This window comes from Sprattus sprattus, assembly GCF_963457725.1.
Source record: "Sprattus sprattus genome assembly, chromosome: 19".
In the NCBI taxonomy this organism is placed as follows: Eukaryota; Metazoa; Chordata; class Actinopteri; order Clupeiformes; family Clupeidae; genus Sprattus; species Sprattus sprattus.
In genome coordinates this window covers 5,421,881-5,446,147 of record NC_137917.1, presented here as the reverse complement: position 1 = coordinate 5,446,147, position 24,267 = coordinate 5,421,881, and the positions used below count along the sequence as shown (strand labels likewise).

Genomic DNA, 24,267 nt, shown 5'->3' with positions numbered 1-24,267 from the left:
GAGTTCCATGTAGAAGACAGGTGACATTAAAGAAGTGCCTGACCCACACCGTTAGTTAGGGTTGCTAGTTGTTCAGCTCATGGTTGGCACTTGATGTCTGTGTGGAATGCGATGTAGTGTTTAGTTCAACGCCCTCTATTTCATATGCAGGCAGTAGGGTGTCCCTGGCCTTTCCCATATTTGGTATGGTCTCCTTGCTGTCCTAATGCATATATGTTAGGACCAGAGTGAACGTGATGATTGAACAGAGTTAGTCTGGAGGTGTGCCCTCAGTGTAGAAGTCCACCCCGGCCCCACCTCTACCAGTATCATGTGCTTTGTTGACCAGTAACTGAGTTTCTGTTTTTTCTTTTCTCCCTTAATATAAAAATAACCTGTTCGGAGTGCTCCTCACTCCTGCTAACCAATCTGGGTGTACGTATACACGATAGAATGAACGTTTTTCTTTGGTCTGGTTTGTTTCTTAAGCTTTTCATCATTTGCAACTAACACCACTGGTTTAACGAGATCTCACACGTGCGCACACACGTTAATTCACAGATTTGTGAGCTTTGCTTTTGTCTGAGCTGCAGTTGATGCCTCGTGTGGTGTTTGTGTGACTCTGTGTGTGTTCATGTGGTGTCTAGATATGGCGTAGTCAGTGGCAGGTGTCTTGTGGTGGTAACTATTGGCATGGAGCACTAACCAGCAACTCCCATTGGGGGCTGTTCTGTTGCGCTTGGCCACACTGACACCCCCTCCTCCTCGCCTTCGTCCTCCTCGCCTTCCTCCTCCTCCTCTCCCTGTTTTAAATTCTCTTCCTTCTCTGCTTTTCCCTTCTAGGTGCCAGCAGTGTCCCTGCCTTCTTTTCAGAGGACGACTCTCAGTCCAACGACTCGAGCGACTCGGACAGCAGCAGCAGCCAGAGTGACGACGTGGACCAGGAGACGTTCCTGGTGGACGAGCCGCTGGAAAGGACCACGGGCATGGCGCACGCCAACAGCGCTGCCCAGGCGCCACGCTCCATGCAGTGGGCCGTCCGCACCACACCCAGCCAGCGGACCGCCGGGGGCGCCCCCTCTAGCACCTCGACTCCTGCAGGTCAGAGAGCGCTCCCTCCCCAACCAGGTCCAGTTTAAAAAGCCTCTTTACAGTTTCTTTATTACATGTATTTATAACACCATTTCAATATTGGTTTTGAGACATTTAAGTAGATGGTTAAGATGGTACACATTTGAGTATAAAGTGTGGTTTTATAGCCTGTTTGTGCAAGGACCAAATAAACTTTATAAAAGAAAGCTAATTAATGCATATGCATATGGGATATTTCCATTGTTCAAGTGTAAATATGCTGAATTGTGTCTCCCCCTCCACTGCAGCGAGCTCCACGGGCCTGATCTACATCGACCCGTCTAACCTGCGCCGCAGCAGTGCCATCAGCAACAGCGCAGCAGTCGCCGCCGCTGCCCTGGAGGCCAGCAACTCCAGCAGCTACCTGACATCAGCCAGCAGCCTGGCCCGTGCCTACAGCATCGTCATCAGGCAGATCTCCGACCTCATGGGCCTCATCCCCAAATACAACCACCTGGTCTACTCCCAGTACCCTGCAGCCGTCAAACTCACCTACCAGGATGCTGTCAGCCTGCAGGTGGGTCTTGGTGTCTCACTGCTGTTCAGTCACATCAAACCAAGTTTACTGAAACTCCACCAGATGAGAGCAATATCCTGTTTCTATTGTGCAAGTGTCTTATCAAAACTATAATGATTCAATATTTTTTTCAGTATGATTCAATGGTTGCAGTCTCAGAATGTCCTTAATTGTGGTTGAAGAACAGTCAGAGAAAAAGACAAAATTCCCAGTTGTCACTGAGATCCTTTAAATGACTTTCTGTTCCTGCCTCTTCCAGAACTTTGTGGAAGACAAACTGATCCCGACCTGGAACTGGATGGTGTCCATCATGGACTCCACGGAGGCCCAGCTGCGCTACGGCTCAGCCCTGTCCTCCGCAGGGGACCCAGGCCACCCCAGCCACCCGCTGCACGCGTCCCAACATGCCGGCCGCCGAGAGCGCATGACTGCCCGAGAGGAGGCCAGTCTACGCACGCTGGAGGGCCGCAGGTACACCTCCACCTCCACAGCATTCACACAGTCTGGGCTTCAAGGGACATTCGACTAGATCATGGTCCTTAAATTAAAAAAAAAAAAGTTTTTTCCTTCACTACACTAGAATTGGTTTACGCTAAGGTGTTTCAAGGTCCATATTGACTATATACAGAATATATAAGGACATGCATGTTACATGGACTTTGTGTGAACTCTGCTGATGAACACACATGTCTTTCTCCAGACGGGCAGCCACCCTGCTAACCGCTCGACAGGGCATGATGTCGGCCCGGGGAGACTTCCTGAACTACGCCCTTTCGCTGATGCGCTCACACAATGACGAGCACTCTGACGTGCTGCCCGTGCTGGACGTGTGCTCGCTCAAGCACGTGGCCTACGTGTTCCAGGCTCTCATCTACTGGATCAAGGCCATGAACCAGCAGACCACGCTGGACACACCACAGATGGACCGGAAGAGGTCAGTTTGTCTCCCGTGGATGGAGTTTATTGAGCGCGTTTGACTATTTAGGGTGTTTAATAGTACTTATGTGAGATTAACCTGCGGTGTCCTTCTGCCTGCAGGAATCGAGAGATTCTGGAGCTCGGTTTGGACAATGAAGATTCAGAGCACGAGAACGACGAGGACACCAATCAGAGTAAGTATGAGTGGAGAGTGCTAAACCTGTCCAGAGATTCAACCCTACCATCACCGAGTTCTGAGTGAAGAATCTGGGTTTCATGAGTATGACGTTTACCTGTGAAAATTTAATTTTAAACCAAAAAATAATTTCCATTACTACTATTACCAAACTACTACTGTTAGGTTTTGCATTGGAATACCAAGAGGGACACAAGAGGAAGGCAGTTAGGCAGAAACACGGCAAAAAGAAGCGGGCAGCTGTGAAAGGTACCGTGGAGCATAGGCAGTCTGACAACCAGCCTTTTGATTCCTAAAGATGTGTGTTGACTCGGAACGTTGAGCTTTTGGTTATGGCTGCTGTCGCCTTGACGTCCTGACTGTTTGTGAACGCATGGCTGACTGAAGATGATTTCGATCTCTCTTTTCAGAAGTCTTCCAGGAACCCTGGATGAGCTTTCTTGTGTTGAGACATTCTGCTCTTGTCTCATGTTCTGTTCTGTTTCGTGTCCCTCTCAGGTTCGACACTGCAAGACAAGGATGACGATCCGGTCCCCTCTGAAACGGGACAGAATCACTCCTTCTTCCGGCGCTCTGATTCCATGACCTTCCTGGGCTGCATCCCACCCAATCCCTTCGAAGTGCCCCTGGCCGAGGCCATCCCACTGGCCGATCAGCCCCACCTGTTACAGGTGAGACTCCAACTCTATTTAACAAAATTCTCATTTTTCAGACAAGCTCAAGTATCTAATTTCTTATGTTCACAGACGTCCTGCAGTAATTGACCCCCAATCTTCCTCTTTTCTCCTTTTCTCATTTCTCATTCTCATTCTCATTTTGCAGACATTCTCAAGTATCTAATTTCTTCTGTTCTCAGACAGACTGCAGTAACTGACCACCCCATCTTTCTCTTCTCTCCTCTCTCAGCCCAATGCCAGGAAGGAGGACCTGTTTGGTCGCCCCAGCCAGGGTTTGTACTCCTCCTCTTACATGGCCAGCAAAGGCCTGGCCGACATGTCTGCCGATAGAAACTGCTTAGAGGTAAGCAACAGTGCTATTCTTCTCATACAGTAGCACCCTTAATGGAATGATTTTTTTAAAAGAAAGGTTTGACAAATTCCTCTTCATTTTGCATTTAGTGCTGACTTCTAAGCCATACTTAAACTGTTTAAACCCTTTCTCCCAGATTCTGCCGACTAAGATGTCCTACTCGGCCAACATGAAGAACGTGATGAGCATGGAGTTGCGTCCCAGGGAGGAGCTCACCGCTGCGGAGCAGGAGATGGACACCTCCAAGCCGGGCCCCTCCCCCCACGACCTGGCTGCCCAGCTCAAGAGCAGCCTGCTGGCTGAGATCGGCCTGACCGAGAGCGACGGACCCCCTCTACCCTCCTTCAGGTAGTGCAGCCAGCAACCCAGGAACTGGAGGCAGTCCTGTTCTCGTCAAACTCTAAGGCTTTATGAACATGGCTTACATGTTGATGAAGTTTTTTGCTTACTTGTAGATTTAAAACAGTTATTTGCTCCATTCGCCTAATTAGTGAACACTACCAGATTGATGGGATACGAGGATGGTTTATATGGTGGGATGTGACTCTTTCAAAGCTTTGTGAAGTAATGTGTGTTTCCGGTGATTGTGTTTCAGACCCCACTGTAGTTTCATGGGAATGGTGATCTCTCATGACATGCTGCTGGGCCGCTGGCGCCTCTCCCTGGAGCTGTTTGGAAGAGTGTTCATGGAGGACGTGGGCGCTGAGCCAGGATCGGTGGGTACACCCTTAGGGCACCAGCAGTCACCTACTGAGATAGTCAGCAGTGGTACTTAGACTTGTGAAGAGAGGCTTTTTTTTCGTGAGAATGTTGTTGTTTGATACATTGCTTTTATTCATGGATATTGTATATTGGATGGATGTATATTCATGGATAGTCCATTACTAGAGGAATTCTGAATAAATTGTGTGGAGTCGAAATCTGGTACGTAGATTCACTCTTTGCATTTCAAAAACCCGATAGATCCTGACAGAGCTGGGTGGCTTTGAGGTGAAAGAGTCCAAATTCCGGCGGGAGATGGAGAAGCTGCGCAACCTGCAGTCGCGTGACCTGGCGCTTGAGGTGGACCGAGACCGTGACCAGCTCATCCAGCAGACCATGCGCCAACTCAACACGCACTTTGGCCGCCGCTGCACCACCACGCCCATGGCTGTGCACCGCGTCAAGGTCACCTTCAAGGACGAGCCGGGCGAGGGCAGCGGCGTGGCCCGCAGCTTCTACACGGCCATTGCCCAGGCCTTCCTGTCCAACGAGAAGCTGCCAAACCTGGACTGCGTGCAGAGCGTCAGCAAGGGCATGCAGGCCAGCAGTACGTAACCCTGCTTTTAGCAGACATCACACTACATAGAATCAGACGTAATCCTGCTTTGAGCAGACATCACACTACATAGAATCAGATGTAACCCTGCTTTGAGCAGACATCACACTACATAGAATCAGATGTAATCCTGCTTTGAGCAGACATCACACTACATAGAATCAGATGAAATTATCCTCTGGAGCATTTTCTTTTACTTCAATCTGAGGCATCTCTAGCCGAATAGAGCAGAAACAGTTGTAGTGGTTGTGATTCTGACATTAATGTAGGAGAAACGGATTGAAAGGTTATTTCATGGCAGCTTTTGTTTGACCATTAGCACTCTGTTTGGTTCCCTTACTGCTTCCTCACTGCTGTGTGTGTTTGTGTGTGTAGATCTCATGCAGCGACTGAGGAACAGAGATCGAGAGAGGGAGAGAAGGAGTGGGGGGCTGCGAGCCGGCTCTCGGCGGGATCGCGACAGGTGGGTGTCGTTGTTGTTGTTGTTGTTGTTGTTGATAATGATGCTGATTGGGGGGACACTAAATTCACGCTTCAGTTTGTTAATTGGCTTTGGTGTCACAGTTCAGTGTATTAAGTGTGTCCACAGGCATATCAGACTTCAGTTGAGCAATGTCTGCATTCAGTTACACAAATGTGTTGTCCATTGAGCTTGGCTAGTGTGACTTACCAAGCTAAACCAACTACCATGCTACAACTAGTGCACTGACAGAACTTTCTGAGAAGAACAACACGTGCTCTATAACTTCTGTTCCTGTACCGAACGGTTTGGTACAAACACATGGACCGTGACACCCCTACTTATGATGGTAGATCCGTGGCAATCTGACTGACTGACCCTTGTGATCTGTCCTCCTGTGGTTCAGGGACTCCAGAAGGCAGCTGTCCATCGACACACGGCCCTTCAGGCCTGCCTCCGAAGGGAACCCGAGCGACGAGCCGGACCCGCTGCCGGCACACAGACAGGCACTGGGAGAACGGCTGTACCCTCGTGTGCACGCCATGCAGCCGGTACGTCTCTCAGTCCTACAACCAAAGCAAGACACTTCAGATGTTCCTTACAACCCAGTGTTTTAACTATAAATCTGTATGTGCATTATTCAACACTAACTGCATGTCAGCTTTGGCCAGTCTGCATAGCTGTGTAATCGAGTTGGTCAAGACTTTAACTACTGTTGGTATTGTTATGAAAAAAGAAAAAGAAACGGCTAAAGAGCCTAATTGTAAGTGCTGTGGTCTTGGTTGCAGGCGTTTGCCAGTAAAATCACAGGGATGCTGCTAGAGCTGTCCCCTGCTCAGCTGCTGCTGCTCCTGGCCAGTGAGGACTCCCTGAGAGCCCGCGTGGAGGAGGCCATGGAGCTCCTCATTGCACATGGAAGGTAATCACCGTCACTGCTACTCGTCTCTGTTCATGCTCACTCTTCATCTGAAATTACTCCGTGGTTTACCCTGTCCTGTTTAGTTCATTAGAAGATGAAAATATTTCGGTTTTCTTTGGAAGCCTGTGTTTTGCGCAAGCTGCACTGATTTTTTGCATTTTTTTGTTCTTCAGGGAAAATGGTGCTGACAGCATATTGGACCTTGGTGTTCTGGATGCCCCTGAGAAAGCACAGGTTGGTTTTTGTGCACGGAGAGCTCACACTAGAACGCTTCTGGTTGCACTGTTTGCTTTGATGTGAAAGGTTGCTTTACCTCTGGCATATTCAGCCATCTTTGCCATGGTAACGTGGAGCTATTTTCCATCCCAGCAGCAGGAGAACAGGAAGAGGCACGGCTCCACCCGCAGCGTGGTGGACATGGAGCTGGACGACCCTGATGACGGGGACGACAACGCCCCTCTGTTCTACCAGCCGGGCAAACGGGGCTTCTACTCTCCACGACCAGGCAAGAACACGGAGGCCAGACTCAACTGTTTCCGTAACATCGGCAGGTAAGTTCTCCCAGCCCCTCCGGTGCACTGCCGTTTCCCTCTACGTCAAGTAATGAAATAAAGATGGGTACCCAAAACAATGATTGTGATTGTCTAAGTGAGGGTTTTACTTCTCCTTTTTCCAGAATACTAGGACTTTGTCTGCTGCAGAATGAACTGTGCCCTATTACATTGAATAGACACGTCATCAAAGTCCTACTCGGGAGAAAGGTAATTACACAAAAGCGGTACAAAAGCATTGCCTTGTAAGACGTTGGTCAATAGGTTTCATTGGGTGCCATATTCTGAGCTCTGTGCTTTTTTCCACAGGTGAACTGGCATGATTTTGCCTTCTTTGACCCGGTAATGTACGAGAGCTTGCGGCAGCTAATCCTGCACTCCCAGGCTGGGGAGGCAGAGGCGGTGTTCTCAGCCATGGATCTGGCCTTTGCCATCGACCTCTGTAAAGAGGAAGGCGCTGGACAGGTACACTCAAGAGTTCTGCTTATCTAAATACATTTGTATCTGTGAATTAAATTGTCATTCATTGAAACAATGGTCTTAATGATCTGTGTTTCTTTCCCCCCAGGTGGAGCTCTTGACTGGTGGGGTGAACATGCCGGTCACCCCTTTGAATGTTTATGAGTATGTTAGAAAGTATGCAGAACACAGGATGCTGGTGGTTGCAGAGCAGCCTCTGCATGTAAGTATGCTACATTTTTAAAGTACAACTGAAGTTAGGAAGATATGTGTACTTGTTTATGTTATTATATTCAATGTATGTATATGTTCATATTTTAAGAATGACGGTACCATTTTATTTATGTTGCTCTGGGACATTAACATCTTGTCCTTGATATTGCTGTCAGTTTCTGGAATAGCTTCAGTCACTGCCATCTCTGCCCAGCCATGTTTCCATTTATGGTGTAACAGTTCAGGCATGGATTCCTGGAAAGAAAGTGACCTGATATAGTTGGGTCAAGGCATGACTGGTTTTGTAGAGCGCATGAGGTAATTGGAGTATCTGTGTGTTCTCTGGCAGGCAATGAGAAAGGGGCTCCTCGACGTGCTTCCCAAGAATGCCCTGGAGGACCTCACAGCAGAGGACTTCCGGCTCCTGGTCAATGGCTGTGGAGAGGTCAATGTGCAGATGCTCATCAGTTTCACCTCATTCAACGATGAATCGGGTAAGAGTTGAGATGCAAATATCATCACAAACCATTTTGAGACCTTCGAATGACAACGTTCCGCTCGAAAATGCGGACTTAAGTCCTTCCATCTGTCAAAATTGTTGACACCAACAAAACATAGTTGGATATAGCCTTATATTAGCAAGCTTCTAAGTTGTTTCGGATGTTGCATGTCAGACTTGTAATATTTGGTGTGAATGCTTCAGTGATTCACCATTTGGATTTGAAATTGCAGGGGAAAATGCGGAGAAACTTTTACAGTTCAAGCGCTGGTTTTGGTCCATTGTCGAGAAGATGAGTATGACAGAAAGGCAGGATCTGGTAAGACATTATTGACTGAAATATTAATTTATATATACATAAAATTATTTTTACATACAGATGATTATTTTGCATTCACTTTTAAAAATGACTCAACAACGCAACATTTAGTAAAGTAATTACACACTGAACACACAAAAATACTTTATACAAGTAAGAATCACCCATTAATTATGGTCTTGGTTAAATGTATTACTTACTAGATGGTTTCCCTGTGCCACTAGGTGTACTTCTGGACCTCCAGTCCATCTTTGCCGGCCAGTGAGGAGGGCTTCCAGCCGATGCCCTCCATTACCATCCGGCCTCCAGATGACCAGCACCTGCCCACCGCCAACACCTGCATCTCCCGCCTCTATGTGCCACTCTACTCCTCTAAACAGATTCTCAAACAGAAACTCTTACTAGCCATCAAGACCAAGAACTTCGGTTTTGTGTAGAGGTTGACGGGGAAAAAAACATGTTTACTGTTGTGTAATATTACTAGTTCCATTTTTGTAGATTTATTTTTTGTCTATACAATTTTATGGAATTTAAAGAAATGCTGTCGCATCCCTGGCGGTAATTTTGGTCTGTTGTGAAAGCAGACTGCTTGTTCATATTTTATTTTCTGTTTTTTTTTTTCTTCTTCTGAAATAAATATACATTCCTGCATTGGCTTTGTGAAGTTGAGCCCGCAGCTCTCAGTTCCATTGGCTTGAACTGTAATGTCCCAGGAATCATCTGGTCCGACAGGAAACTGTCTGCCGAGCCCCAGCCAAAGATGACAGCAGAAAATATTTAACGAAAAAAAATTTACACTGTGATTATGAATCTTTTTTTTCTTCCCCTTCTGCCCATGACGGAAAACTTACTATCACTGAGAGATCACAGCTGCCTTTGTGGAACGTCATTTTTTCTTGTATAGGGGGAGTAGGGAATTTCAGAATAAACTTGGATGCAACTACTGTTTTTTCTCTGGTCATTTCCATGTTTGCCTACATTGCTACCTGAACAGTAACACATTTTATATGTAAGGTTGAATGGATTCATTAAAACATGCTTAATTATTTATGAGACAAGTGACCTGCATCTCTAGATTGTTTTTTCTACATCTACTTCAAACATGACTCAGATGTCTCATAGTCCACTGAAATGAGGCTGTTGAGGGATTTCCGATAACATCTTTTGCAACTGCACATTACTACACATTTCCGGATTACAAGAAGTTCAGTTAAGGTCAACACCTGTTTTTGGCACAGAAATCGGTATTGCGCAGTAATGAGTTGTGACCATGTAACTTGCGCCACTACGTGGCGTTTTGCTGCCAGTTAAAATTTCAAATGACTCAGTGCAAAACTTGGATGAATGTATTTTTGATAGTGTGTGTATTTGTCGATGAATACAATTGGTATATACAGTTTCAGATTAACATGAATTGAAGAGAAAAGGGCCCCCAGATCTGCGCCTTTTCAGAAAGTGTCCCCCTAAGAAGGTGACGACAAATATCCCACCCCTCCATCTGGTGACGCCAGCCAATCAATAAGCAGCATTTGAAGTTTCAATCCATTGGCTACTTTCGAGAATTAGCTAGCTAGCCTCGCCAGGCAGGCAGAATCTTTAGATTTCTCTCTGATGATTGATTTTAGCAACTAAATCTGTCGTCGTAGATTCCTCTTATGTTACTACATCATCTTATTATTGCTAGACAGTGTCTACAGAGACGGTGAGCGAAGATCTACCAACCAACCTAACCAGGGGAATACCAACTCGCAACCACCAAGGTGATTGCCAAGAATCTATTTGCTAGCTAGCATCCATTTGAACATTCGCAACTTAGCTTGCTAGCGTCAGTCTAGTGGTTGAAATTCGGTGAAAGATTAGTACGTTTCGAGTTTGTTAAAACTATGATATTTTAGTTAATCACACAGAACACATTACCGTCCGGACCTAGTGTAAGATGGCAGTGAGCTGGCAGGACGCTGCTACTCAGCAGGCTGAGCAGTTGGCGGCCCGTTTGAAGGAGCTCTTGTCGTCTGGCCTAGGCTATCTGAACTCAGAACTCGGTGTGGATTTGGGTCTGAAGCCTGATCTGTATCCGCCTTGGGTTATCCTTTCAACGGCATGTTTGGGATTATTGGTGATTTTGGTAGTTTGGGGCTTTCTTTGTCGTGGTCTGTTGAGGGGTAGGTCGAAAAGAACGATTGAGACCATAGAAGAAACTGTGCAACCAGCTGTCAAGAGTTCCAAACCCGAAGATCAGAAGAAGAGAAGCAAAAAGAAACCATCTGAAAAGGTAACGTCTCTTTGCCAAAAAAACACCCACATGACCTGGTAGCATTAGCCACATCATCCAGGAACTTATTGAAAGCAGCGTAGTTAGCTTTTTAGGTTGGCAGAGCTCAGTCAAAGTTAGCCAAGTAACATTATAGCTAGCTCTTCCAGCTAGCGGTCTAGTCTTCAGTTTCACCGGTGTTGCATTTGCTTTTACTTTTTGTTGATTGATAAATGACAGAAGTGTGTCATATATTTGAACCGTTGGTGAAGAAGAAGTTCAATTTGAAGTAGTATCATTGGTAACCGCATATACTTAACATTAGCTATCATATCATATAGGATAAAATAGCTAGTAACGTTAACAAATATATGTCTATCTTATTATCCTAGTTCATTTGTTTGAGGAATACTTTATAAATACAATCATACTTATCATTGTTATTTTTAGTAGCAGTCGTAGTAATTCATTGTTTTTACTTTCGATTTTTACTCTATTGATTCTTGTATTAGTTTCATTATGCTTGTTTGCAACTTGTTGTTTTCGCATTGTTGACGTTTAAATTTTTTTTTTTAATTAATGATTTTCAAGTGTTTCTTAAATTGCTTTGGACAAAAGCGTCTGCTCAATATCATAACTATAACTACAAAAAGCTAACTATGAAATGCTAGCAAACTTGGCTACCTCACATAAGATAGCCAGACGTGTCTTGTTAGCTAACTAATAGTATGCATGCAATAACAGATTAGTTAACGTTATCTGTGCCGTGGCACTTGACAGTTCAACGACCTCTCTAGGCAGCTAATTTGGGAATTTGTGTTGTAATGTTTCTGGAAATAAAACAAGGTCCTGATATAGTAAGTAAACTAGTTTAGCTAACGTTAGCTGGCTAACAAGGCAAAGCATGCCCGTTGGGTGACATTTTATCTAGATTGAAATCTCTGCCCGTGGGTGATATGATATTACCTGAAGCATAGACACCAGGTTTGCTGTCATTTGCCAGGTTAGCTTAACCCTCCTATTATCTCTGTGGTCAATTTGACCCCATTCAATATTTAACGTCTCTAAATAAATGATTTTATAAATGTTTTTGTCTCATATTTAATTACTTTTGCTAACTTAATGGGGACAAGAAATATCAACATTTTACACACATTGTTACTAATCTTGAATTAGTTTTTTATTCCAAATGTTATAGATAACAACAATATGTACTTAGAAAATCAAATGAAGCCATTAAAAACATTAAAAGGATATCTCTTCAATTTTAGGTCAATCAGTGAGATTTTATGGTGATCTGCATATTTCTCCATAGTCGGGTAACAGGTATCCTGGATCTATAAGGGGGTGGGTTGTTTTAAGTAAAGCACTATTTAGGTAGTCAACCAAACAAACATAAAGAACCTGACACATAAACTTGGGTAAAATTGAAATCATAATAACTTTTTAGAGATTTTAACTGCTGGGGTCAAATTGAACCAAAGGATAAAAGTTATTAGTACGTTTGAAGGTAATGGGAGGGTTCAGTCAGTTTGCTAGTATTTTTAATTGTTTACTCTTTGGTAACGTGTTTGATTATGTGGGACATATTTTCTCACAAGTTATCTGGAAGTGCAACATCTACGTGTTTCCTATCAAACTTTCATAAATGTCACTATCCCAATCCTTCACAGAAACCACAAGCAAACGGTTGTCCTGTGGCTGAACAGGAAGTCAAAGTGACCAAAGAAATTCCTGCTGTCCAGCAACCCACACCAGAGAACAAGTCTGACAAGGTGAAACTTATTTTGGAAACATTTTGTCCATGTGTTCAATTTTGCTCCATCTATTGTGCTGTATCCATTGAAACCACAATAAGTGCATTTAGTAGTTTTATTGTTGTACATTTAAAAAAAATGCTTTTTGACGAATAGTGATGACATGACTTTGACACTTCACACACTTTATTGTGCTGAAGCAGCCTTTTTATGAATCAGTTTATATGTTCAGTCGCTTTGAATTGTCCACAAATGCACTCAAAGCCTGCAACCAAGTATGAACATGCACAGGAGACAGCAGAACAATTGTCAACTGTTACCCTTCATATACACATCAGTGGTCTAAAAGCATTTCCTTTTTTCTCCTCAAAAAGCACTAAGGGCACCATTAATCACACTGCATTTTCCTAACGTCCAGGAGGAATCAGCTGCTGTGCTAGTTCTTGCTTACCTGTAGTGATTGACCCAGTGATTGAAGTGTCTTAACTAGCAAATTCATCTATTCCTTCTTCAGAATGTCAGTGCTTAAACATTGAGGGTGTCCAGTTTTGTCTGTTATCAAATTTGTCATTTCCTCAACTGAGTTGTTAATAATCTGCTAGTGACATTTCATGCCATTTGTGGCTATCCATAGGCAAAGAACAAGAAGAAGAAACCGAAACCTGCCAGTGCCCCAGAGACCCAGCCAGCCCTGTCTCCTCGGGTCAAAGATCCTGAACCAGAAGGTAAGCTGCCTACTTGGCAAACCTCAAGTTTGGCTCACTGATTCTTCTGTGTTTTGCATTGTGCTCTTGAAAAGGAAGTGAGAAAAAATAGAACAGGGTGTCAGGATGCCTCAGCAGATGTTGCAATGCTTGGCAGGCTAACCAGGTCTTATCATAAACCGTTAGTGGCCCTGTAAGAGTGATGCATGATACAAAACTTGTTCTTTCATTCCCTGTAATTGGCTTGGACATTTAAGTTCAATGTAAACTGAATAGGGTCCTCGGCTGAATGGGTTAGTCTGCACTAGAGGTCTGTGTGGGATGGATTTTTCAGTCCCACTCACGCAAAACTATGTAACATTTTGTCCCGCTCCTGCCCGCAAAATTCCCCTGGTGGATGTTTACATGGGATGAATTTTTCAACCTGCTCGTGTCCGTTTGTATTCACTGTGTTCAACTGGGTTGTCTCTTTCTAGTTAGTTGAAATTATTTAGAATATTGCGTAGCCATTCTGAGAGCTCTGGCTCATTTCACATTATGTGCTCTCATTCGTGAATCCCCTGTGAGCTGCTACACGTCATCTGCGCTGCTGTAGGCAACCTTTTCATGGAATGGAGGTGCAGCTTACTGCACGTGTGCATGAGAGACTAGGCTTTGATCTTCTGCTGTGACCTTCAGGGAGCTGGGAAACCAAAGTCAGCAACCGGGAGAAGCGTCAGCAGAAACGGAAGGATAAGGGCGCCGGCGACAGCTCACCAAGCCCAGGAGGAGCCGACTCCCCAGCCAACCCTTCCCCAGCTCCAGAGCCAGCTAAGCCCACCAACCAGAAGAAGAGCAAAGGTACAGGTGTGCTGCTGCATGTTGTAGGCCAATGACGACAGGAAGTTGTCATCAGAATGACACAGCAGTTGTGTTCTTCTGCTCTACTTATTGTGGAGTGAGATGATCATTCATGTGTGCGTGTGCGTTGTGTCTGACAAGCGTGTGTGTGTACCGTGTGGGATCCACTGAAACCCCTTTTTATTTTTTCTTGTCGTCACACTGATTCAGTTGCTTGCTGCAGGCAAATAGATTGCTAATTTGTAGTTCATGTGGTAAGTGCTGTCTGGCCCTTAGGGAGTTGTGCCATGTGACTCTTTTTATAACTCCAGGAACTGAAACTGACACCTGGAAGACCCCTCTCCCATTCTCCCTATGAGAGATTTAAACTGTCTGACCATGGGGGACATAGAAGAGAATGAGTTAGATATTTTTTACTTAATGTCTGACATGTTTGTCTGACAACATAGTATGACGTTAGAAAAAAGGCGTTCAGAGTTGGTAAGGCATCATGAGAGCAAATATCCTATTGGGGAAGGGTGTAGGGCCTCAGCTTTACTACACAGCTTAGCTAATTAAAGATGCCCCAGCAGAAACTGGTAATCAAGCTATCAATCCAATTCTGTTCACAACCCTTGGTCACTTGGTACATGAAAGCATTTAGCCTGCATGATTGTGTCCTCCCAATGATTTCTTGGTAAAGGGCAGGCTTGTTTTACTGGAAGTAACATGAGCCTTTTCTGAGGAGAACCTAGAATAGTGTGTGTAAGTCGTCTGGAAGCGTGTAGTATTTAGAGTAAGCATTTTAGCACTTCCTTGTCCCATAAAAACAAATTCCTATAGAAAAATAAATGGGTTTGTGGCACTCTGCGTTCTTCCAAGGCATTTTTCTGTTCGACTGGTTGGTTGAGTGTAGCATTTTGGTTCACTGTACAGGTGGGCATGGCCTAAAGGTGCTGCACTACAGAGATCAAGTCGAATCTTCTGGCTTCTGCTCACCTCAGAAAATCGGTGACTCATTAGCTGAACGTTTTGAAGTTGGTTTTCGGTTTGGGTTGGGTTAATTGGCAGGCCAATGCTATGGCATCTAACCAAACCTGCATCACAAGAATACTCTATTGCAGGTGACACTCCTCGAGCTAAACCTGCCAAAGCGGAGCCGGTGGCACCTCAAGCTAAAGGTGAGCTGACTGAACCCAACATCATTCTCTTCAGGAGATGTCATGTTATCCTGGCTTATTAGGACCTCAACCTATTGGGACATTTTAAATAACGTTCTTAATTACTTTAAGCAGCGTAAATGCCATATGTCCAAATGAAAAGAACCGTTCATATCAGCTTAGGAGTTATGTACTTGGAGGTCTGCTGATTTGTCATAAGATGTGTCTGTCTTCCAGTGACTGCCCAATGGGAGGAGACACCAGCGATAAATGGAGGGGAATGGAACAATGTGGGCCTGAAGCCTCAGAAGCAGTCTCCAAAGGCAGACAACTGGACCGCCCTGCCCAAGAAACCTGTGCAGCCCAACCCTGAGGTGTCTGTCTGGGGGCAGGAGATTGAAGGTATGGATGGAAATGCGTCCTGCTACCTTGCCAAGTATGAAATGTCTTCCACAGGTCATCCACATCACGATCACAACAAGCCATGTTGGAATTCTACTGAAAATATGTTGATGTGTGTAGGAGGGGAAGGCTGTGTTATGTCAATATTGAATGGAGTGAAGTTGCCAGGAATACTGATGTTGTTTACTCTGTGGTCCTTTAAGGATGGACTGTTGTCGACCGGGGAATCCCATCTGCATTCCCTGGACTGGGCCTCGCACCATCTGGTAATTTGCTCTCTCACTTTTCTCATCATTTAATGATTTTCTATACCTAGTAATAAAGTAGTTAATGTTTGTATTCCTTCAGCTCTCTCATTCATGCTTCCACCTGTAGATGGTGCAGTTTGACTACTGTATGAAATTGGAACTGCTGAAAATGTTTAATTTGTTAGGTATTTTACCATGTAGATATGAGTTATTTGTGTAGAGGCTTTTTTAAGTGAAGTTGAAGGTTTATTTTTCTCTGCTCTTCTAGCCGTAGAGTCTCAGCCTGTGGCAGAGCTGCAGTGGGCCGCCGAGCCTCCCGTGGACGACGAGTGGTCAGGACTGAGTAAGACCTCCCTCTGATCTCTCTCCCTTAAACCATCATTGAATCTATCAGAATCACTCTTTACTGTTTGAAAATGAGTCTGAGGAAACCCTGTTTGTGTGCATGTACTTCCATGAAGGTCTGTTAACTGTTGTGTTCTTGTCTGTGCCTGTGATAGATGGCTCGTCCGCTGACCCGGCGTCAGACTGGAGCGCTCCCGCTGAGGTGTGGGGGAACTACGAGGAGCCTGAGCCTGAGCCAGAGGCCCCCGCCCCTCCACCAGAGCAGCCTGCCAGCACCACTCTGACCAACACCACTGAGGATGCACAGGTGGGTCATCTGGGTCCGCAGAGAGATGACACTAGCGGACCAGTACCCAAACCGTAGTAGCCAGTTTCCACCAATGTGGCTGGTTTTGTAGTAGAACACTACTTATTCCCCCCCCATTTCCAGTTTATTGACTGTTGAGTAAAACGTCATAGTCTTCATAACAGCTGTAGTAGTGTGCATAGCTGCACGGCAAGACTCCCCTTGCAGTAAGTTAACCTCTTAAACTCTGTTGGCTCGCCGGCGGGCCGAGATTCTATTTAAATCTTCATGCTATTACTGTCAAGCTAGCGTAATATCAATGTTCACTAAAGTAAACAAACTATATGGCAAACGAACGACAAGACCACTGGCTTTACGATCTTGCATGTCAAAAGTATGTATAATGAACCTAAATCGACTAAACGTGGACACAAGTAGCAGATTTAAAAAAAAAAAAAAAAAAAACATTTTCGTCAGTTTTCAAAAGTTTATATACTAAAAAGAGTACAGGTACATTTACGATTAAATGGAAACTACTTCCGGTTCAGGCAAGTCTTGTGTTGTACACGGGTTAAAAGCTGTATATCTACGGTTGAAAGGCCATCATCTAAGCTCTTCAATGACCCCTTGCTTATCAGGATAACCCAATCAGCCAGCAAGATACGCGAACCTGTAACTAATATCATAGGTTGACTGACCTGTCAGTCTGACACAACGCGTGCACCCAAGACTAGTTTTCAGTTGTTATCATATGCCTATGGTTGCTATGGTAAACTATGCTAAGTCTGTACGTGGAAAACATAAACTAATACTTTCATTGACTGGTCCACACGTGTGTCAATCATGACTGCAGACCAATGAGATGCAAAGATATCCGAGTGCACAACAGAGAAGGTGGGATGTAATCAGTAATTCACGTGCATTTGTTTTGCCGTTTAGCCACGCTAGTTTTAGACAGGTCTATAACAAAATGCAGATGTACAACGAAGCACATTTATTCTACATCATTATGGCTTCTTAAAATAAAACAGAGAAACAGCCCCATTGTATGGGGTAACAGCAGTATTGGAAGAGCTTCAATGGTTGGATGATGAGAAAGATTAAAATAGAGAGTCTGGTGGAATCAGAAGGCAGCAAAAGTCACGGAAGAGTATGGAGAGGTCACCGATTATTTATCTTCTAACTTTTGATTGGGAAGTATTATCAGTTACAAATTTGTTAAGGTGATGGCATACCCTTGGGGACACACAATTATATGACAAAACTGGCCCGTTCAATTCATTTTCCCACTTACATCCACAGTAATCTAGATCTAAAAGGAAAAAAAAATTAGGGAGCGCCTACATTTTGGGAAGGTTATCAACACCTTTCTAAATTTTTAGATAACATATATGGTACTCTAAAGGTATTTTGTCATAGCTTGAGGGGTACTCTGTAACATCAAATTGAAATTTGCCACCATACTATGCCTAAGACTCAAAAGTAGGCCTTTAAATTTGGGCATGGAATTTTAGATAGAATATCCCAAAAAACATCAAAATTCTAACAGAGTTTAAGAGGTTAAAGCACTCTGAGAGAAATGCCTTCTACTCCTCCTTCCACCCTGGCCACAGAGCAGAGCAGAGCAGAGCAGGGCAGCTGTAATTACAGCGCAGGAGTGGCCTGTAAAAACACCCTGGCCATATCCTGTTTGAGCCATGGCCCAGGGCTGGATAGGTGAGTAGGGATTTGAGCTGCCTTGGAAGCGGCCCCTGCTGCATGCAGTAACAGCTCCATCGCAGGTGACGAGAGGCTGGTTATAACCTACACGCTCTTCAGGGAAATAGCCGGCACCTCATTTGTAACTCTGCCACATCTTTGGAGACATTGTGTTTTTGGTGTTACCTCGTAAATCTATAGAAAAGCAGTATGATTGTGTCTGCATGCCATTAGTTACCCTGGCGTCTGTGTCTTTATTTAGCACTTGGGTGCCGTTCAGAACAGCACAACCACTACCTGTGTAGACATAGAAAATACTCAGACTCTGCACTCTTCTTGAATCGCAGGGATCCGATGACGAGAAGGACAAAGCTGACTCCGCTGCAGCCGAGAGCGGCAAGGGCAAGAAGAAGAAAAAGAAGAAGAAGGCAGTGGAGGAGACTGGGGCAACTGCTCAGGTAAGGATCTAGAGCAGCCCTCCCGTGCTGTAATTATGAAGACTTCACCAGCAGCCTCCTGCTGCCACTTTCATAGAACAAGCTTGGGTCACAAGCAGCAGATTGCATGCAGTAATCTCCTTAATCACCCTGTAGATGGCACAGTAACCTATTGTGTTTCACTAGTCTGAACCATGCTGGGTTTACGGTGCCGTACAAAACCATTTTTCGAAATTTGCACTTGATTTATTTCCATATTTAATATGTTCACACATGTACACTTTGTCCCGTGTGGTCCTAAGGAAGAGGTGAAGGAGTCTCCAGTGGAGGTAGCACCGCCTCCTCCACAGCAAGCCCAGGCCACCACTAAAGCTGCTAAGGCCGCTAAGACCGCCAAGCCTGCCAAGCCGTCCCCTGCTCCTGTTGAGGTCTGTGCAGCACCCACTTCACTTATCTGTTACATTGAATGTGGACTGTTAGACACACCAGCTCTATAGGTAGTATATCAGGACAGGTACTTGGCTAGACACACCAGCTCCATATGTAGTGCAGTGTTTCCCCTACAATGATATTAGGGTGGCGGCCCGCCCCCCCAACGGCCCCGCCCGCCCCCCCTGGAAGGTCAAGTAAAAAAAAAAAAAAAAAAAAAATTTTTTTTTTTTTTATAAATATAAGGCCAGATCACAAAATAAGTCATTTAAGGTTACCTTTACCATAAAACATGTAAAATTATACTTATTGACTGCTGTCATTCAAAGAAACACATAAACATCATAATTCATTTAAGTGTTTGTGTCCGTGTCCGCCGCCGCGGCGCGCCGTCCCCCTCCCCCCCCCCTAAACTGTAAACCTAGGGGAAACACTGTAGTGTATCAGGACAGGTACTCGGTTAGGCACACCAGCTCCATATGTAGTGTATTAGGACAAAGCCAATGCAAACCCAGGGAGCAGTTGAAGTTGCCTGGCCTGGTGATGTCTCAAACATCACTGATGTGTCAGTGACACAAGTCTTTATATGAAACCTTTATATATATATATATATTTTTACGGCAAAGCCACTGATACAGCACAACCTTGTCACAGGCTGAACCACCCCGAGCCGCTGTGCAGGAGAAAGCCGTCCCGAAGACCCCCTCCCAAGTGCCACAGGGGCCCGCCGACGCTAAAGCCCCTGCCAAGCAGCCCAGCGATCCAGCTCCTGGCCAGGGTGAGTACCCGCACACACCTCACACGCAATCACGTCTCCCTCTCTGCTGGGAACGCACGCAGAGCGCTGAGGACTGTAAGATGATCAGCCACAGTTGGTCGATGCGTCGGTGAACTGGAGGACACTGAATAGCTCCGATTACATCCATGTCTTTACTTGCACTTGAACAGGCAAGGTACTTTATTTTACTGTGAAGCAGAGCTGGGTAATGTAATTAATTAATTCGATTTAGTCAAGGTTTTGTTTTTAAGCGATGTGAAAAATGCTTTGATCTTAAAATCAAGACTATTGCTTCGTCTGCTGCCACTGAAAACTCTGTTGAAACTAAAAGAAGTAGCATGACGAACCTGTTCCCGACCCTTAAACAAAAGCATGCAGTGGAATGCAGTGTGTTTCTCTGACATTCTGATGATAGCTCCCGTCCCAATACAACACCACAGCTAAAAAGCAGCAATCTTAAGCTGCCTCATTTTCCAGTGTTACCCCTATATGACAAGTCAGGCCACTGGTAGAAGGAAATTAAGGAAGCGTTTGGATGTTGTACTGAGAAAGACATGGTACCCATTTACACAGCGGAAGAGCCAGGGTTTGTTATTATGTTGTAAACACTCAATCTCAAGTATGAACCACTGTGCCACAATTATTTTGAAGCTAGCCTTGCCCCATCTGTACAGCTAAAACACAAGAGAAGATTGCAGTGCAGCTGGAAAGGGTGTTTTACCTGACAACAACAGATCAGCAGAACCATGCAGCCTGACAGTTCCATGTATTGATGGGAACTGGTGCACTGAACAGCATCTGCCACTAGATAGCCTACTTCTCCGATGATAACACAAGGGACAATTATAAATCGTGATTTAGATTTTTGCCATATACTGGAGTAGCAGGTAATGGGTTGAGTATGGAGTACTTGTGAAAAGCAGCTGTGAGTGTACGTCAAGAGGATCCAAGGGTTCAATGTGGGACTCTGGAAAAGGAGCCCTAAGATTGTGCTGAGCTTGTGTCAGAGGAAGAGAACACAAGGGAGCTTCTTCAAGCAGTCAGTGGCAGCTGCCATCCAGACTTCTGAGGAAGTCAGAGCTGAACTGCTGAACATACTTGTTGTCCCCTGACACAGAGCCAGACATTTATATATATATATATATATATATATATATATATATATTCTCCAGGCAAGAAATGTATTAAGCCAGAGACAAAAGCAACAGATTGTTGTATGGCTGTTCCACACAAGGTTTCTCATTTTGACTCTTGTTTGAATCAGATACAGTCTCATATATTTTTAAACGCACAAAGTCAGTCCTGTATGCGTTGCTGTTCTTCACTTCTGCTTAACGGTGGCGCTTCAATACTAGAAGAACATTGTTCACTAAAAATGGTTTTGTTGCTGCACAACTACATGGTCATGAGAGTGCATACTGGAAACCTTTCTGGTTCTTGTGGTGGCATGGTTTTAATGAAGTAAACTTTATTTGAATCATGTAATTTGATTAAAAACAAAAGACAAAAAATCAAGTTTCCATCCAGTACTATTGTAAAGTTTATACTTTTGACCTAAAAACCTTTTTTTAATATCTAGGGAGAGAAGGAAGCAAATGTGTGACTTGCTCCTTTCTATACCTGCAGAAATCCATTATATGGCTTGTGCTTATAATAGTGCTCCTAGTTTCTGCTCGGAGTTGAGTCTATTGTTGCTGAGTTCTTACTTTTAGCCAGAGCTCTCATCGCTCTCCGTCGACAATCTCCCATTCTGCCATCATTCTGGGCAGTCTCAGTTGTACTTTACACTAATGTGTCTGTCCTGGTGGCAATATGAAGATATTCCTTCCCCAAAAGAAGCCTACCTTACCCTCAGAGCTGTGGAGGAACACATGTGCACCTTGGCCCTGCTCCTCTCCCCCGATCAGCTCATCCCTTTCTCCCCACCAGATGGCTCCTACTGTGCCCTTTTAATACTTCCATCTCTTCTGATTGGTGCTGGGTGAGCAGCTTCTCCCTGTTGTGATTTATGGGGCTGTAAGGAAGTGCTTGGGCCAGATGGTCTTTGCTGGATGCTGAAGGAGAGTGTCATGTCTGCCTGTGTGTGTGTGTGTGTGTGTGTGTGTGTGTGTGTGTGTCTGCCTTCTTCACTAATGCACCTAGCACACACCCTCTGGCCCCATCTTCCACACTACTGATCTGATCACACACCGGAGTGTTGCTGTCACACGGCAGCCTGTGAATGCGGCAGCTGGTCTTGCCATACTTGGTTGACTGGCTGTGTAAGTGGTGAGGCGGGTGCTCTAAACGTTTTGTTTATGGTGGTCGCTGGCGGTGCCAAACGACCGTCTCAGTGTTTTAGCTCAGTGGTGAATGGAGTCATCTTCAAGGCTCAGTGTGGTCATTAACACTTCACTCTCCCTTCCTGTGCTTTTCTCCTCCAGACAAGCCTGAGGCCAAGCAGGAGTCTCCTGTGCAGGCGAAGAAGAAGAGGGCCAGAAGAGAGACATGAGCTTCGGCTGACTGACACCAAGAGTTTATATGCAAAAAAAAAAGAGAAGGGGGAGGGGAAACAAAAAGAAGAAGATTTTTAAGACTTGAAAGATCCTGCATATGCAATACTGAAGAGTGTACAGACTTTTCTATGAAATGACAACTTTTTTTAAAAGAAAAGACGTCAATTGCTAGTCTCACCTTCTTTGACCTTTGTGTGAATGAATTAGTTGATGCACTATGCGAGATCCTCTAGTGGATGTTCCATGAGATGAAGATTTTGTATTTTGTCATTATGATCATTGTTTTGTTTTTTTCTTTGATTTGTGTTGTTTATGAGTATATTGAAAAGATCTGACGTTCTGGCTCTAGCTGTCTGTAGTGCGATGCGAGTCGAAGGCCTTGTCCCGACGTCGGCATGTCCGATGGCTTGCTAACCGATAGCCTGTAGCACTGTGCTTCTGATGCAGCTTCCCTCGCCTTGTCCTGCGACTCTTACGTTATCACAAGTGTGATGCCTGAACAGGAGTGTAAGGTTTGGCTTCTGGTATGAAATAGTTTTGAAGGGAGTCTGTTTCAAATTCAAAGACTCTTTCAGCTCCAGGGTTCTGCCATGAGGTTCCAAAGCGAGGATTTCTCAGCTAGCTGATTTTATTACAGCATCTTACAACACTAAAGTGTTTTCTGCGTTTGTTGAGATTATGGTCATCTCTTGCTTTAATTAATTGCATCTAGGTATCTCTGGCAATTCTAAAATGTTGATTGGTACAGCCATTACACATTGACATATTTCTAACCTCTTCAGATCAGAATGCCAAGCCATATGTACGAAATATAGTAATAAGAAATGTGCTGTGTATTGCATTTCCAACATATCTCTGTGTGTGAGTGTATTCTGCTGTTTATCAGTGTGAGATGGCTGATATTTTTCGGGAGGAGTAATCATGCGTTTGAGGGAGAGGAATTTTCGACCGCTTCAAACTGTTTTGACCAGTACAGCATCAGGAACAAATTATAATGCCTTATTAACTCATAGTTTGTAGTCTGGAGAGAAAACACATACTTAATGTCAGCTGTTTCATGTGAGGTATGTGATGAACGCAGGGCAGGAAAAAAAGATGGGGGGGGGGGGTAGAGGCATGATGAGCAGATGTTTTTGTGCTGTTGTGAGGTCATTTTTGTCTTCATATGGCTACAACCTTGGAGGCTGTGATGCTGGTTAATTTTCTTCCATTGTCTCCTTGCATATTTCAGACTGTGCAACTAATGGTGATGTGGCAGCATCCTGCACAGCCCAGATACTGCACCTGTGTCGTCTCCCTTCTAATGCGTGTGCACTAGTATGATGACACAGTGATGGGAGAACATTTGGATATTTGATGATCTGCCTTATCTGACCCTACCCCCCTCATTATTAAGGATGTTAGTGTTATTATTTATTTCTACCAAATCACTAAATACTTTATGATCTTCTAAAATGCAAGAAAATTGTTAAAATTCTTAGTTAATTTGTCAAAATAAACTGTAATTTGTATCTGCTTTGCGTGTCATTATTTGTGTCGATGTGTGTGCTCCATCATGCCAGATGGAAAATGGTGTTATGGGCAGATGTGTGTGTGTGTGTACACTTGCTGCGTCTCAAATAACAAGAGCATCTCTGTCAAACATCAAAGTAAAACACCTTGTCCTTCCTTTGCTTGTAGGTTGGTTTGTGGAAATGAGTCAATAGGCTGTTGCTTATAACAAACTGTAATACGGTAATTCCTCTCGAAACGACAACTCGTTTATACGTTACCTGGAACTGTTTATTGCCTTCGGGACTTCATTTAGCCTACTTAAAAGGGACATGTGTCATAGGTAACCGACATCATTCGGTGCAGAGTGTACTGTATTTTCTCGTCACAGCGCCACTGTTTCCACGTTCTCGAAACAGCATGTTACATCACTTTATGATGATCCCGCCTGAAACCCAG

General features: G+C 44.5%; 2 protein-coding genes across 19 annotated transcripts in view; both read left to right on the top strand.

Annotated features, from left to right (window-relative positions):
• The window catches only part of ubr5 (ubiquitin protein ligase E3 component n-recognin 5), a 38,012-nt gene extending 28,560 nt beyond the window's left edge, over positions 1-9,452 (top strand). For 5 of the 17 annotated variants that reach the window (XM_080858250.1, XM_080858249.1, XM_080858257.1 and 2 more), the window contains exons 38-59: positions 823-1,107; positions 1,359-1,627; positions 1,887-2,098; positions 2,328-2,561; positions 2,666-2,739; positions 2,907-2,990; positions 3,240-3,412; positions 3,648-3,761; positions 3,907-4,118; positions 4,366-4,486; positions 4,734-5,079; positions 5,464-5,551; positions 5,955-6,099; positions 6,337-6,467; positions 6,641-6,701; positions 6,837-7,018; positions 7,144-7,228; positions 7,328-7,483; positions 7,587-7,700; positions 8,040-8,184; positions 8,423-8,508; positions 8,733-9,452. In XM_080858250.1, the coding sequence (XP_080714376.1) occupies positions 823-1,107; positions 1,359-1,627; positions 1,887-2,098; positions 2,328-2,561; positions 2,666-2,739; positions 2,907-2,990; positions 3,240-3,412; positions 3,648-3,761; positions 3,907-4,118; positions 4,366-4,486; positions 4,734-5,079; positions 5,464-5,551; positions 5,955-6,099; positions 6,337-6,467; positions 6,641-6,701; positions 6,837-7,018; positions 7,144-7,228; positions 7,328-7,483; positions 7,587-7,700; positions 8,040-8,184; positions 8,423-8,508; positions 8,733-8,945 (3,530 nt within the window). In that variant the 3' untranslated portion in view covers positions 8,946-9,452. The remainder of the gene's footprint in view (positions 1-822; positions 1,108-1,358; positions 1,628-1,886; positions 2,099-2,327; positions 2,562-2,665; positions 2,740-2,906; positions 2,991-3,239; positions 3,413-3,647; positions 3,762-3,906; positions 4,119-4,365; positions 4,487-4,733; positions 5,080-5,463; positions 5,552-5,954; positions 6,100-6,336; positions 6,468-6,640; positions 6,702-6,836; positions 7,019-7,143; positions 7,229-7,327; positions 7,484-7,586; positions 7,701-8,039; positions 8,185-8,422; positions 8,509-8,732) is intronic. The other 12 variants (XM_080858252.1, XM_080858254.1, XM_080858263.1 and 9 more) reach the window with 6 other exon arrangements.
• Positions 9,453-10,067: 615 nt separating this feature from the next.
• mtdhb (metadherin b) lies at positions 10,068-23,833 on the top strand. Of its 2 annotated transcripts, none has more exons than XM_080857419.1 (13): positions 10,068-10,780; positions 12,433-12,534; positions 13,151-13,241; positions 13,899-14,060; positions 15,164-15,220; positions 15,437-15,601; positions 15,805-15,867; positions 16,118-16,192; positions 16,350-16,501; positions 18,526-18,636; positions 18,918-19,043; positions 19,699-19,822; positions 22,246-23,833. In XM_080857419.1, the coding sequence occupies exons 1-13, from the start codon at positions 10,445-10,447 to the stop codon at positions 22,311-22,313; spliced, it is 1,632 nt and encodes a 543-aa protein (XP_080713545.1). In that variant the 5' UTR covers positions 10,068-10,444; the 3' UTR covers positions 22,314-23,833. The 2 variants fall into 2 exon arrangements, with proteins under 2 accessions (XP_080713545.1, XP_080713544.1); XM_080857418.1 differs by having other exon boundaries at positions 13,899-14,066.
• Positions 23,834-24,267: the final 434 nt, after the last annotated feature.